The sequence below is a fragment of the Myiozetetes cayanensis genome, unplaced genomic scaffold (assembly GCF_022539395.1).
Source record: "Myiozetetes cayanensis isolate MyiCay16 unplaced genomic scaffold, myiCay2020 scf4, whole genome shotgun sequence".
In the NCBI taxonomy this organism is placed as follows: Eukaryota; Metazoa; Chordata; class Aves; order Passeriformes; family Tyrannidae; genus Myiozetetes; species Myiozetetes cayanensis.
The window spans coordinates 44,356,954-44,369,970 of NW_026087631.1; the positions used below are offsets into that span (position 1 = coordinate 44,356,954).

General features: G+C 36.2%; 1 protein-coding gene across 1 annotated transcript in view; it reads left to right on the forward strand.

Annotated features, from left to right (window-relative positions):
* The window catches only part of NDUFS4 (NADH:ubiquinone oxidoreductase subunit S4), a 44,767-nt gene that overhangs the window by 17,275 nt on the left and 14,475 nt on the right, over positions 1–13,017 (forward strand). The window contains exon 2 of the mRNA XM_050328589.1: positions 472–550. Coding sequence (XP_050184546.1) covers positions 472–550 — 79 coding nt within the window. The remainder of the gene's footprint in view (positions 1–471; positions 551–13,017) is intronic.

Below are 13,017 nucleotides of genomic sequence, written 5' to 3' on the forward strand. Positions count from 1 at the left end.
GGTTTTGTTTTTTTTATTTTAATTGGTAATGTTCTGCTGTTAAAGTGTAGAATTGAACCGTTAGCATTACAAATAGATGTAGAGGTTTTTTTCTTCTGATGCCATCATTTTCAGGATCAGAGTTCCAGAATGCTTGCAGCAACCTTGTGTTTTTCTGTCTGTTCGTGACAAACCAGCTACTGTACATTCATATAGAGCAGTACAGTCCTTGCCACTGGCAGTCTCTCTGTGACAGAGAGCCTGTAGGCTGACATAAAGTGCAGCCTGTTGTGAACTGCTAAGTGGGAGTCTGCCAAAAACTCAGCAGACAGAACTAATTGGGGAGAAAAAGGATTTTTGTGCCCTCATCTCTCCCTCTTCAATTTTTTTTACAAGACGGATATTGTTAAAGTAACTTGTTTATGTAAGATTTGTCTGCCTCTATTTTCTCATTGCATGAATCATTTTTTAACTTCAAGTCTTGCACCGCAGGTCACTGAGCACTTCCACATGGCGGCTGGCGCAGGACCAAACTCGAGACACGCAACTCATCACAGTTGATGAAAAATTGGTAAGGGTTTTCTACTGAATACCACTATGATACAGCCTTCAGGGTTATTTCTGCACAATAGGCATTCAGTATGGTATTCTGCGTTCTTCTAGGAAAGCCATATAAATGTGAACTACAAAGCAACAGTCTCTCATACATTTTTAAAAGGGTAACTTCAGTAAAACATAAGTATGTGATCAAAATATGGCATTCAAAGTGTTAAGCAATGTGAAATGATGAGTACCTGACTTATTATTTTTATATTTCAGTCAAGGACCAGTGTGAGCTGTAATTAATAACAAGTTTATTCTTTTTGAACTGTGCATGTATTTTCTGTGTAGTGAAATTACACAGAATTTACCAGCTTCCTAAAATTTTCTTCGTTAGGACCCATATTACTGAAGATACTGTGTAAGGAAACATCATGGAAGATTATTGTTACTATGCAATATACACTCTAGCTTTTGAATATGCATGAAGGTTAGATTACAGCTAGAAACAAATGCATAACATTCTTCTGCTAATCAGTAGCAGATCAGAAATTTGGCAATCTTTTCTTGTAAGTTCTTCCATAATGTGTGGTCTGTTACTCTAGATGCAACCTGACACTTATGTTTACATTATTCAATAGTATAATTTTTGTAAGACTTCTGGGGGGAATGTATCACAGCAGAAGCATGCTTTTCACTGGGTTTCATATTACTTTTGAATCTTCAGGAAAAAAATATTCCTGTTGTATGTTCCAGGCAGTTCACATTGTGTGTACTTTTTTGTATCCCTGAAGCTATGTTAACTACCTAAGAAATATTTGGAATTTGTATTAGAAATTCTATATTTGCAATAATAACTAGAAGGTGAGACAGCTGAAGTTTAACAGGCTACTGGAAAACAACCCCACATCTACTTTAACAGTTCTTTAGGACTTTTTTCTTTTATGTTTTGTATATAGATGTAACAATAATAATCTACATAAAAAGTTATTTCATAAGCTTTCTGAATTTAAGAGTAACAGTATAATTTTAGGTTCAGAAATTAGGGACAAAATTAGTACTTTATTCTGACAGACATGACTATCTTGCTAATCTAGTTGCAAATCAGGAAATTTGTACAGAGTTCATGAGTCACTGTGTAAATAAGATTCAACAGACCTACATTTTCCTAAATGAATTTTAGTTGCAGTGTTCTTTAACAGCAAAAAAAAAAAATTATCTAAATAAAGGTTTTATAATGCCCGAATTTGCAGTATCACATTTCCCTACCGTGGCCTCAGGTGATGACAACAGCACAAAGACGGACACACGAAATAAATACTCTTCTACATTTTGTGTTTAAATGTACATTATCCAAAGATAGGGTTGTACTATCTACAGCTATGAGAGTTTATGCTTCCAGTTGAGTTAAAGTGAAACTAATTTGAAATACAACTATTCACTTGACGTAGTGTCATTGTAAATGAATGTAAGTGAAGTGCTTTTTTCTATTGTCATTGTATGTTGTCATCAAGTTGAAGACTGTCTTATTATAGTTGTGATTTTTTTTCAATCTCATAATTACAGCCTTTGAATATTTTTATTTTAAAATATATAATTTATATAAACCGTTACTTTATCTTTAGTTGTTTCGAGTACTAGGTTAAATGTCAGACTGAATAGTATTTTCCTACAATGTTGTGCATGTAGGTCCACATTCTAAGTGCACAAACCTTTTTTCCCTGATTATTGTAGGACCTGAAACAAAAAGAAAATTAGACTGATTTGTAGATTTATTTAAATTTTTAGAGTAGTTTCCATAGTGTCATAAAGTAACCAATAATTCATGTTCTGTTAATTGGCAAAAATTATATCCTGTTAGCAAGGAAAATATTCCAGAATAAAGAAGGGTTTGATGCGGTTTTCCACTCTTTCAGGATTAGGAGAAGTTCTTTAAACGTTTGTTAAACTTTATGGAAAAACAGAGTACCATCTTAACTTATTGTAGGTTGCTGCAGTATATTTCCCAATTTTAGGTAGGATTAATTACAATCCATTAAAACTAATTTAAGGACTCCATAAATTTTCTTTAATTAAAGTTGCAAAGCATAACAAAACCATTTCCTTGCATATTGTAATTAAACTATATTCTGGAAGTTGATACTTAATGTTTAATTTCAGAAGACCCCTTTGTTCGTGTTACTGATTGTTAGAAATCCTTAAATCATATTTTGATGGATTTGTCATCTTGGTCGTACATATGTATATATTTATTACATATGTATATACTTATTTTTTTAAAGCTGGACATCATCTTATAGGTGGTTTTATATGCACATCGAAAGACAGAGCAAGAACAGGTGGAAAGTAGGATATGGTTGTCCTTGTTTGCCTTGCTCTTCTTGTAACTTACTTTGAAACTGAACTCTTCTGTGACTTGATGCTTACAAGGCTGGTAGAATAACGTTGTGGTTGTTGAAAACTTTTAACTGCATGTTGTAGTGGAATTTCCAGTGCTTTTGTAGACTTTGTGTTTGTATGTGTACATGCATATGCTAGACCTTGTTCAACAGGAATTCCTTTGAATTACTTAGAGTCTGATTGGGTTCTCTTTGTGTTGGCAAAAGCAAATAGAAAGTGGATGAGCATCCTGACACTGAATAATTAAGTGGTATTTGGTCACCTGCCTACTGCAGCCTAGAGCGTGTTGAAAACAACAGAAAAATGAGTTGTAATGAAATAGCAGAAAAATCAGTAGTTTAGACCACATTCATTTCATACTAGAAAAAAATGGAAACTTTTGAATGGGAAAGGAATTAAGTGCTCAGCTTGCATAGAACACATCCACGAAATTATATCTTTGTCCCAGTTATCAGCTGTTTTGAGTGAATACTGAATAAAACAACTTTTAATGAACAGTAAAATATGAAGAAAATAACATACAAAATGAACAAAGCTCAACGAAAATGCAATTCTTGCATGACATTTTGAATCTCTGGCCACCAATTAGGTTGTATTCCAAGAGTCTGGACAAATAACTGTGTGAAAAGTGGACTTTCAAGACCCTACTTGCGTTAGGAAATTTGGGCTATAGAGGGCAAAGGCTGTCGGCAGCAGATCTCACTCAGGTAGTGTTCCAAATTATTTAACTATTCATGTGTATGTTATAACATAGCTTCCATCATTATTAAAAAGTTGAAGTGGTTTTGACTGAAATGGAAGCTTGAACTGTCCTAATTCCTGCAGTTTATTTCAGTTATTGAGAGTAGAGTGCATCACTAGTGTTTGTTGAAGTCTTCCAGTTAAGCATGAGTGCTTTAAGCAGGCTTCCCAACCAGTGCTGGTAATGCTGCATTTTGAATGTCTAGCTGGAGTTGGGCACTTTGGTGCCTGTTGCAGTCTGCAAATGAAAGGTATCCACAAATATTTGTCAATAAAAGGACCTTTGTGTTGGTTAAATGATAACAATATTTAAAGAGTGTTTGAAAATTAGAACTACTGCCAGAAATTATCCTGTGCATTGCTAAAGCAGAATATTCCACTGAGAATATATATGCTGTAGCTCAAAGCAAAAATTATTGCAAGAGCAGTTATAGGAATTGGTCACTGGGGAGACACTAGAAGAGTTGTGGAACTGTGGTTAAGGATCCATTGTAGTCATCTCACAGATGTTTTTATCCTGTACCAGGCCAAGATAAAATAGGAGTTGCTACAATGATTTAAGCATTCCAGACCAGTGCTATCAAGTGCAGTTGAAACGGTGCTGAATTAGTTTTTGCAGCTTTATATGAACATCTAGGGACAGACTTTATTATGAGTATGACAGGCTAAGTGGAATGATGCTATTGACATTTCGTCACCTGTCCTGAAGTTGTTTTGTTTGGTCTGTAGTGTTAGCTACATTTTCAGTAATGGTTCAGCAGTCTCACTACTGAACCTCAGCAAAGGGCCATTTTCCTTTAGATCGTAGACAAACTTTACATAACTCCCTGAAGATGACTTGTATACACCAAATTGGGCACAGAAAATCTGAACCTTCATTTGAGGATGAGCAGTTCGTACTTTTCAAAGATGTCCAAGATGAGCAGTAGATGCCATATACTGCAGCAACCTAGGCCAAAGCATGTAAGTAAATGCACATAGCAGATGAAGGAAAGGCCCTGATATTGTCTACCTGGACTTTAGTAAATGCTTTCCCACAGCTTTCTCCTGGAAAAACTGCCTGCTCGTGGCCTGAATGGGTGTACTTTTCACTCCTTGAAAGAGTGTGTGACTTGAAGGCCAAGCCCAAAGAATAGTGTGAATGGAGTTAAATCCAACTGGCAGACAATCACAAGTAGTGTTCCCCAGGGCTCAGTATCAGACCCCTGTTTAATATCCTAATTGGTGATCTGGGCAAGGGAATCGAGTGCACCCTCAACCAGTTCAGAGGCACCACCAATTTGAGCAGGAATGTTTATCTTCTGGAGGGTAGGACGGTTTTGCAGAGGCATCAGGACAGGCTGGATCAGTGGGCTGGGGCCAGTGGTATGAGTTTCCTTAAGACCTAGTTCTGGGTCCTGCCCTTGGATCACAACAACCTGGGGCAGTGCTGCAGGCTTGGGGCAGAGTGGCTGGAAAGCTGCCTGTTGGAAAAGGATTTGGCGAGTGCTGTTTGACAGTGGCTGAACATGATCCAGCAGTGTGCCCAGGTGGCCAAGAAGGCCAATGGCATCCTGACTAGAACAGCCATAGTGAGCGCAGCAGGACCAGGGCAGTGATTGTCCCCCTGTACTGGCACAGATGAGGCCAAACCTTGAATCCATTGAATCTATGTCCAGTTCTGGGTACCTCACTGGAAGAAATACAATAAGGAGCTGGAGGATGTCCAGAGAAGGGTAACAGAGCTGGTGAAGGGTCTTGGAGCACAAGTGTTACAAGAAGTGGCTGAGGGAACTCAGTATGTTTAGCCTGGAGAAAATGAGGCTCAGGACAGACTTTATCATTCCCTTCCAGTATGTGAAAGGAGATTGTATCCATGTGGGGGTGTTCTCCCAAGTGGCAAGTGATAGGACAAAAAGATATGCTTTCAATATTAGGAAAAATTTTTTCACAGGAAATATTTGCAAGCATTAAAGTAGGCTGCCTGGGGAAGTGGTTGAGTTGGCCTCCGTGGAGATGCGTAGAAGATGTGTAGATGTGACATTCGAGGACATGTTTTAGTGGTGGATTTGGCAATGCTGGATTAACAATTGGACTTAAATGGTCTCGTGGACCTTTCCAATTATTTCCTAAATGATTCTATGATTCTAATAACTATTCTAAAATCTGAGTCAAGAATCTCAACAGCTTCCTCTTGGCTGTCTAGAAGTAGAATTTAGTGTCTGTTTTAAGTGTTTACTATTAGATAATCCAGGAGTAACAGTGTATTAATAGGAGTCTCAGAATGTGAACCCTTTCAGCAAAAAAGTTGTGGAAGCATTCCAGGCCATTTTTTCTAGAACACTGCGGTATTACCAAACATCAGTTGGTGTTTTCAGAATTGAGTCATAGTTTGTTCACCATCCAAATCCCAATTTTGGCTAGGATTAGAAATTACTGAAATTGTATAATCTTTGTTTGATTAAAGAAGCATAGACTTTACTATAATAAACAGTGATAATACTGCAACTCAAAGTAAAATATACAAACAAGTGAAAAATAGTCTGGAATGATGAAACTTCTTCAAATCTCAATCTGATAGTCTACAGTGCTGTGAAACAAAGGGACACAGCAAATCAAACTTTAACATGCATTTTAAAGTTGCTTCCGTAAAAACCGAGGGTATATAGTATACTATATTCTGAAAACAAAAGCGGTAAAATGTCATAAAATTATGTGTGAGACAGTGTGACATTGCATTTGAAGACTGTGTAGAGGAGCTGTTTTTGCGCCTCTGTGAAGAGAAACATTTGGCAAAGTATGCATTTATTAAGGACAGGCTTACTAGATTTCGTTTTATTGAAACTACTACTCAGCCAAGAAATCTCCAAGCATTACCACTGTGTTAGATAATAAGGATGTTCTGTGTTTTGGTTTTTCAAAATGATGTTAACCCATTGTGGGTTATTACTTGAGGGTGAGTTCAAGCCATTCCTAAAGTAACTTAATGGAGTAAAAGAATATGGAATCTTTTCTTCGTTTAATCCAGTCTAGCTGCAGTATTTATTCAAGTGGCTACCATGAAGGATTCAACTCAGGACAGTGTTCCTCTTTAGATGAAGAATGAAACTTAAAAGTTTTTCTGTGCTTTATATGTATAGCTCTGTGATAGGGACTTGTCATATTCAGAAGGTACATGGTACCAGGATGGAAATCTTTTTGTGGGTTCAGACAGTTACCCATTCCTTCCCCTTAGCCTCAAATTTCCCTCTTATGGGTTGTCTTCCTTTTATTTATTTTTTTTCCTAAGTTGGATCAGTGGCTTACATTTTGCTTCAGAATAGTGAAAAATGAATACAAATTAATAAAGACATTATGTAAAATGAGGTCTGTAAAAGGTTGTTTTTCATCCTTTTCATGGCATATATGTTTTGAGAAACAGTTTCTAGCTTTGACCAAAGGGGCCTTATATATTAAGCCTGTGGTTTGGAGAAGTACTTTCTTGGATCGCAGTTGTGTCAAGTAAGCAGGTGATCAGCTTATTTGAACTGTGCTGTATTTGTGACTCAAGATGAAAACAAAGTCGTTTGCTGTTGATTTATAAAATATTTAATACAGTGTGTCATGGCTTTTAATTTTACCCCATATGCAACAATTAGTGTGGTCTTTGCGTTTGGTCATCTGCAGTTGTGATGTTTGACTGCTCTGATGTTTGAATGATACTACAGGCTGATTAAGGTATAAAATCACATTCTAGAATTATTTCAAAATTCATTTAATTATTTCAGTAGAAGTAGAGTATTCAAAAGGGAAGACTGGTAGCACGTAAAAATACTGTGTATTTTTACAAATACGTTTACTTTAACCAAAGTGTCTGATTTAAGAGTGGACTTGCATAAAGTTAAATACTTAAAGGCCTTTACACTGTGGTCACTAATAGTTTGTGAATTATTTGTGAAACTGCTTTTTTGTTGCAAAACATAATCTATTAAAAAGTTCTTTATTTATTTGTTTTATCCTGCACACACCTTTTCCTCCTTCCCCCAGGTGAAGATTAAGAAATAATGTTTTGAAGAGGAAAAAAACCTTCTTGGATAACTTCAACAACCAGATAATGTGAACTTTAGTATTTAAAGGTTTTAATGATTCTGGAGATGGTGATAATCTTTCCCTCTTAAATGGTCTGCATACTGGTCTGCCAGAGCATATATTTATTTCTAAACAATGATTTTATTTTTTTGTTTTTAATTGAAATAATTTGACAGTTTCTTCTTCATAGTTATGACTGGTCGTTGCATTTGATCTTAGTTAAACTACAAGCTCAGGTATACTTTTATCAAATTATGTACACAAAAGTTTATCAAATTATGTACACATTTTTCAGTACCACAAGTTCACTGTATTTTGCTGTTTGACAATTAAATCCCTCTTCAACTGGAATATCCTAGCTCAGTTCAGGCTGTAGTACTTGCTACAACTTGTTATCACAAGCAGTTGTAGTTTGATGAAGCTTGTGATGGTTTAGAAAACCCAGTTGGCTGATAAAGAGCTTTCTGTAAGAATGTCTGCAGGCAACAAGTTGCTCCCCGTGATAAACTTTTTCTGTAACTGACAGTCCAAGTAAAGAAATTGCCAACACCTTTACCTGTCTTCTAAGAGTAATAAATATTGGTATATTACTAAATTTCAGCTGAAGATAATTCTGGTTTTCAGTTGAGAAAACTGCACATTTTGCCAGTAGCCCAGAACCTTCTATAAAGTGAACCTTCTATAAAGTGATTGTTGTATCCAGAGAGCAATTACCCTCTTATCCCTTTGTAGGTTTATTTTGTAGGCTAGGGTAAAGGATTTGGTTTTCTTTGTCTGAGAATCTTTTTTTGGTGCATGGCAGTGCTATCTCTGCTCGGTATAGGAAGGAGAAGTGTCTGTGATTGAGGTTATGCAGCCTTCTAACATCTGAAGTGTTTGTTCTGTCTGGGCTTCCTTCATGCAGCATTCTTGTGCAAAAATTTCAAGGCTTCAATCTGGAGCACTGGGTCAAAGAATGTCTCTTTGAAGGGTATGCAGGCAATTTTTTTTTTTTCATTTAATTACAAATGTGTTTAATTTTCTATCCAAGAATAATTGTTTTTAAGAGCTTGCTGTGATGACTGCTCAGAACAACTTAAAGGAGTATCATTGTGCCGTGTTTAGTTTTTCTGGATTCCAGAGAGTTATTCAGCATGGAGATGCTTCTTTGGTTTTGTAGGTCTAAAAATGCAAACCTTGTTTCTAATCTGCTAGAAAAAATAAAGTCATTGATACAGTCAAGGAAACAATAGGACTAAGAAGTACTTCATTCTTTGAAGCTGTTTAGTTCAACAGTTTTGCTTTTTAAAGACCAGATAGTATTTTTTATGTTCTCATGAAATGGTACCATTATCTGAACCTTTTCTAGAGCACCTAAGGTAGTATTCCATATTACAATGTATTTCTGTAGATGACATGAATTCTTTTAGTCTTGTCAGGAATAGTGAATACACAGTTCCCTGTAGAGAGCTTACTTTTCTATCCATTCAAATGTGTCTTTCTGCATTTCTATAATATATCTAAGTTATAGATTTAAACCACAAATCATAACCTAACTAACAAAGTTCTGTGTACAGACTTGAAAGCTGTTTCTAGTTATGAAGTTCTAGCTGAATCATTTTGTCAAGTCAGGAAGGAAGAGCTTTCCTTGTTTCCTTCTTGGTTGTGTTGCAAAAGAGCCTGGTGCTTCTTCAGTACTTCCTCTCTGTACTCAGATCATCAGTGATGAAATGGAATCAGATGCTTTTCAAGGTCTTGATGGCATGTTTGTGAGGTGTCTTTGAGCTACTTTCATGTCTGTTTTCTCAAACTTGCAGAGTTAACCGGTGTTGAGCGGGCACAGGGACCATGGAGGGAGCAGCTGATGTTCAGATCCCAAGTTTTAATACGCAATTTAGTTCTTGTGTTGTGAAGCATAAACTGTAGGGAACGTGCTTAGCCTCTTATGTATCTTCCTGGCATACTCAGTTCTACTCACTCCATAACCTCCATTGACTTATATTTAGTGAAGAAGAAGGTCTACTTGATGAGAAAATAACTTTTACCATATTACCTCTTAGCCTGAAAACTGAGTTAAAAGTGAGAAGAAGCTGAGCTATAAGGAATTTCTATAAAGTGCTGATAAGATGTACCAAATGTGGTATATTTTAATTATGTTGCAGATGTTTTAAAAAAATTAAGACTATGGATATTAATTCTGATTAAAATTTCTGAAGAAGTTAATAGTTTTTCCTTACCAGTTCATTTTCTAGATGTGTACATAAATTCACATATAAATCTCATATGTAAAAATAAGTAACCATTTTTCTGTGTAGACCAACATCAGTATAAATCATGTATTTTAAAGTTTTCACTGAGTAGCATGTAGCTTGCACTAGTATTTTATTTTTCAGTCTTCTGTATTTTTATTTAAGTGCATTTTCTTAGAACCACATTTTGTTGGTATGTTGACTGTATTTGAAAGCATTTTTGGGTCAACTCATTCTGGTTCTCTAAGTCAGAAGTTGAATATCTTTTCTGTAATGTCTGGTTCTAATACAAATTCTTACTTTTCTATCACCATTTAGTAAACACAGTTGTGTGTTGTAGTCTCCTTTGATTTTTTTCCCCGCAGCAATAGGAAACTGAAAGGAAACGTGTAGTGTATCGAGTTGAATTACTGAATTTAATTTATGATGGATTTCTCTCTTGTGTTAGAAAGTATAAGACCATGATTTCTGTCCTATAAATAACCTTAAAGACCAGACATATAAAAGCCAAAGCATTAATTACAGAAATGGACTTCTAGATAGAGCAAGCTAAAACCAGTTTGTGAAGTAACACATTTTAGTTATGATTCAGCATTTTTAGAGAGACATTTTTGAAACGATTTTAACTAATCATAAAAATAAATGTGAAGAAACTGGTGTTGTCCAATCGTATTAAGCTGTGTGTTTTATTGATAATGTTAAAACAGTCAAAGCCCCATCAACCCTTCCCATCCCCACCAGGGAGTACCAGTGTGGTCCTGTTAGAAAAGAACCTTCTAAAACACGTTTAAGGCTTAAAAGCTATATGCGCTAATTAACTAAATGCAGTGAACATTTAAGCTGTTAATAGCCGCAACATCCCTGATGCATAGACCTTCAATATGCTAACACTGCATAACAGTTCTCTATTGTGCATCTCTTTAATGAGGGTAACTGTGTCAGTTCTTTTCTTGCTTCACTACCTGCTGTGTATGGAAATTATGTACACTATTTAGCACTTTCTTTCAACCTTTAAAGTGCATGCATATTACACAGAAGCATTAGGTTATAGGGTAAGGGACAACTTTTAACAGGTCTGACTTCCTTGTAGTTTAAGTGCAACTTTTCTTCCTCTAAAAAGCAATCACCAACAGGAATTTTGCTCTAAATTTGCATTTCTTGATTGGGGATTTGCTTCTGTTTTTCTCTCTTGTGTCTCACACCACTTGTAACTGTGTGGGCATAGTTTTGTTACAGCAATCACTTTCTCTATAAAGGACATGTGAAGAATAGAGAACATGCATGACAATGAAGGCAGGCATTGGTTGGATTTCTTGATACTGTTCTTAGTAGCAGACCATACCCTAGTGTGACAGTATTGTCAGGCTACACTTTAAACCACTGCTTTTTGCTTTTTTTTTTCACCCTCACCTTTGATGGATGCCTATTTTAATAAACAAAAGCCTAAAAAGTCTGTTAATTTTTAACCCTTAAAGTTAAATGCTGTTCCATAGCTACCATTCAGTTGGGAATTAATTACTTGGAAGTTGTGAGGTGAAAGGAAAAGAACACTAGAATGCTTGATAATGGAATTTAAACTAGTATTCTTTGCTCTAGCTGCCAGCCCAGAGACATTGTTAGCTAGTTAAAGCTGAATTCACAATTAATGTTTCATACAATGTAGAGATAATCAGTCTTATGACTTCATCACAGGAAATCTTACCAAAGCTATCGATTTTTAAAACTTTGTTGTACATCCAAATTTATACTCAGCAACTCGGACTTTATTTGCTATCCAGATTAGATGAGGAATTGGCCAAGGTGTTCCAGCTTCACAGCAGAAATTCCACTGCCTGGGTGTACATAGTGTCCCAGTTTACTGCCAGGCTCCAAGTGTTTGCTCCCTTGGGTGTTTTGCAGGTGGAGTGGATAAGGGAGCTTTGAGAAACTGCACCTCAGCCACATATTTAACATCGATTGGACCCCGTTCCCTGCAAAGATTGAAGATTATGAAACAAGTAGTACTCAAATTTGGGAACTCTACCTGGGCCTTATTTGGAAATCTTCTTAATTGGTACTTTAGAGGAAGCTTTGTAAGGTTTTCAAATGGGCATAAAGCAGATCATAACTTCTGATTTTCTTGTTCTTGACAGAATTCCCGAAAAACAGTAACTTCACAAAATGTACTCAAGTCATAGAATCATAGAATCATAGAATAGATTGGGTTGGAAAAGACCTCCAAGATCATCAAGTCCAACCCCTGATCCAACTCTAATTACTATATCATGGCACTAAGGGCCATGTCCCATCTCTTTTTAAAAACCTTCAGGGATGGTGAATCCACCACCTCTCTGGGCAGGCCGTTCCAATGCCTGATCACCCTCTCTGTAAAGAATTTCCTCCTAACATCTAACCTAAACCTCCCCTGGCAGAGCTTGAGCCCATGTCCCCTTGTCCTGTTGTTGATTGCCTGGGAGAAGAGACCAACCCCCACCTGGCTACAACTTCCCTTCAGGTAGTTGAAGAGAGTGATGTCATATGCTTATGGTTTATGTTGTAAATACACATAACTTTTAATGAATGTTAAAAATAAGGACTTCATTAAAATTGCATCAGAAACACACCAAAAATACAGAAATTATTCCCAGTGCACAAAAACAGCCTGAATTTTGGCTTTTGTTAAAGATACGAAAACCTCATTCTGAACTGCTGGTTAAGGCTCTGGGTGTCTGTGATCAAAACTACATTTCATAGACTGTAAGTTCAAGAGTCATCAGTAATGAATAACTCACCAAGGTATTACTGAAATACCGTGTTTAGCTTTGCAAGGCCATTTGCTATTGTAACTTATGCTGGGAGTATAGTATAAATATCAGAACTGAAAAATTAGGAAATTGTGTTTGAAAAATACACCACCATTAAACTACAATGTACTGTTTATTTAATAGTGTATACAAAATTGAACTAATCAGGGGAATTGGTTCAAAATTGTCTATTCTAGGTAGGCTCTACCTGCTAGTACTTCTGTTTTCATTTAAAGCTCTTTTCTGATGGTTTTGTTTTCCAACTAAGAAATAGTATCTGTAAGAACAGTTGCTTATGG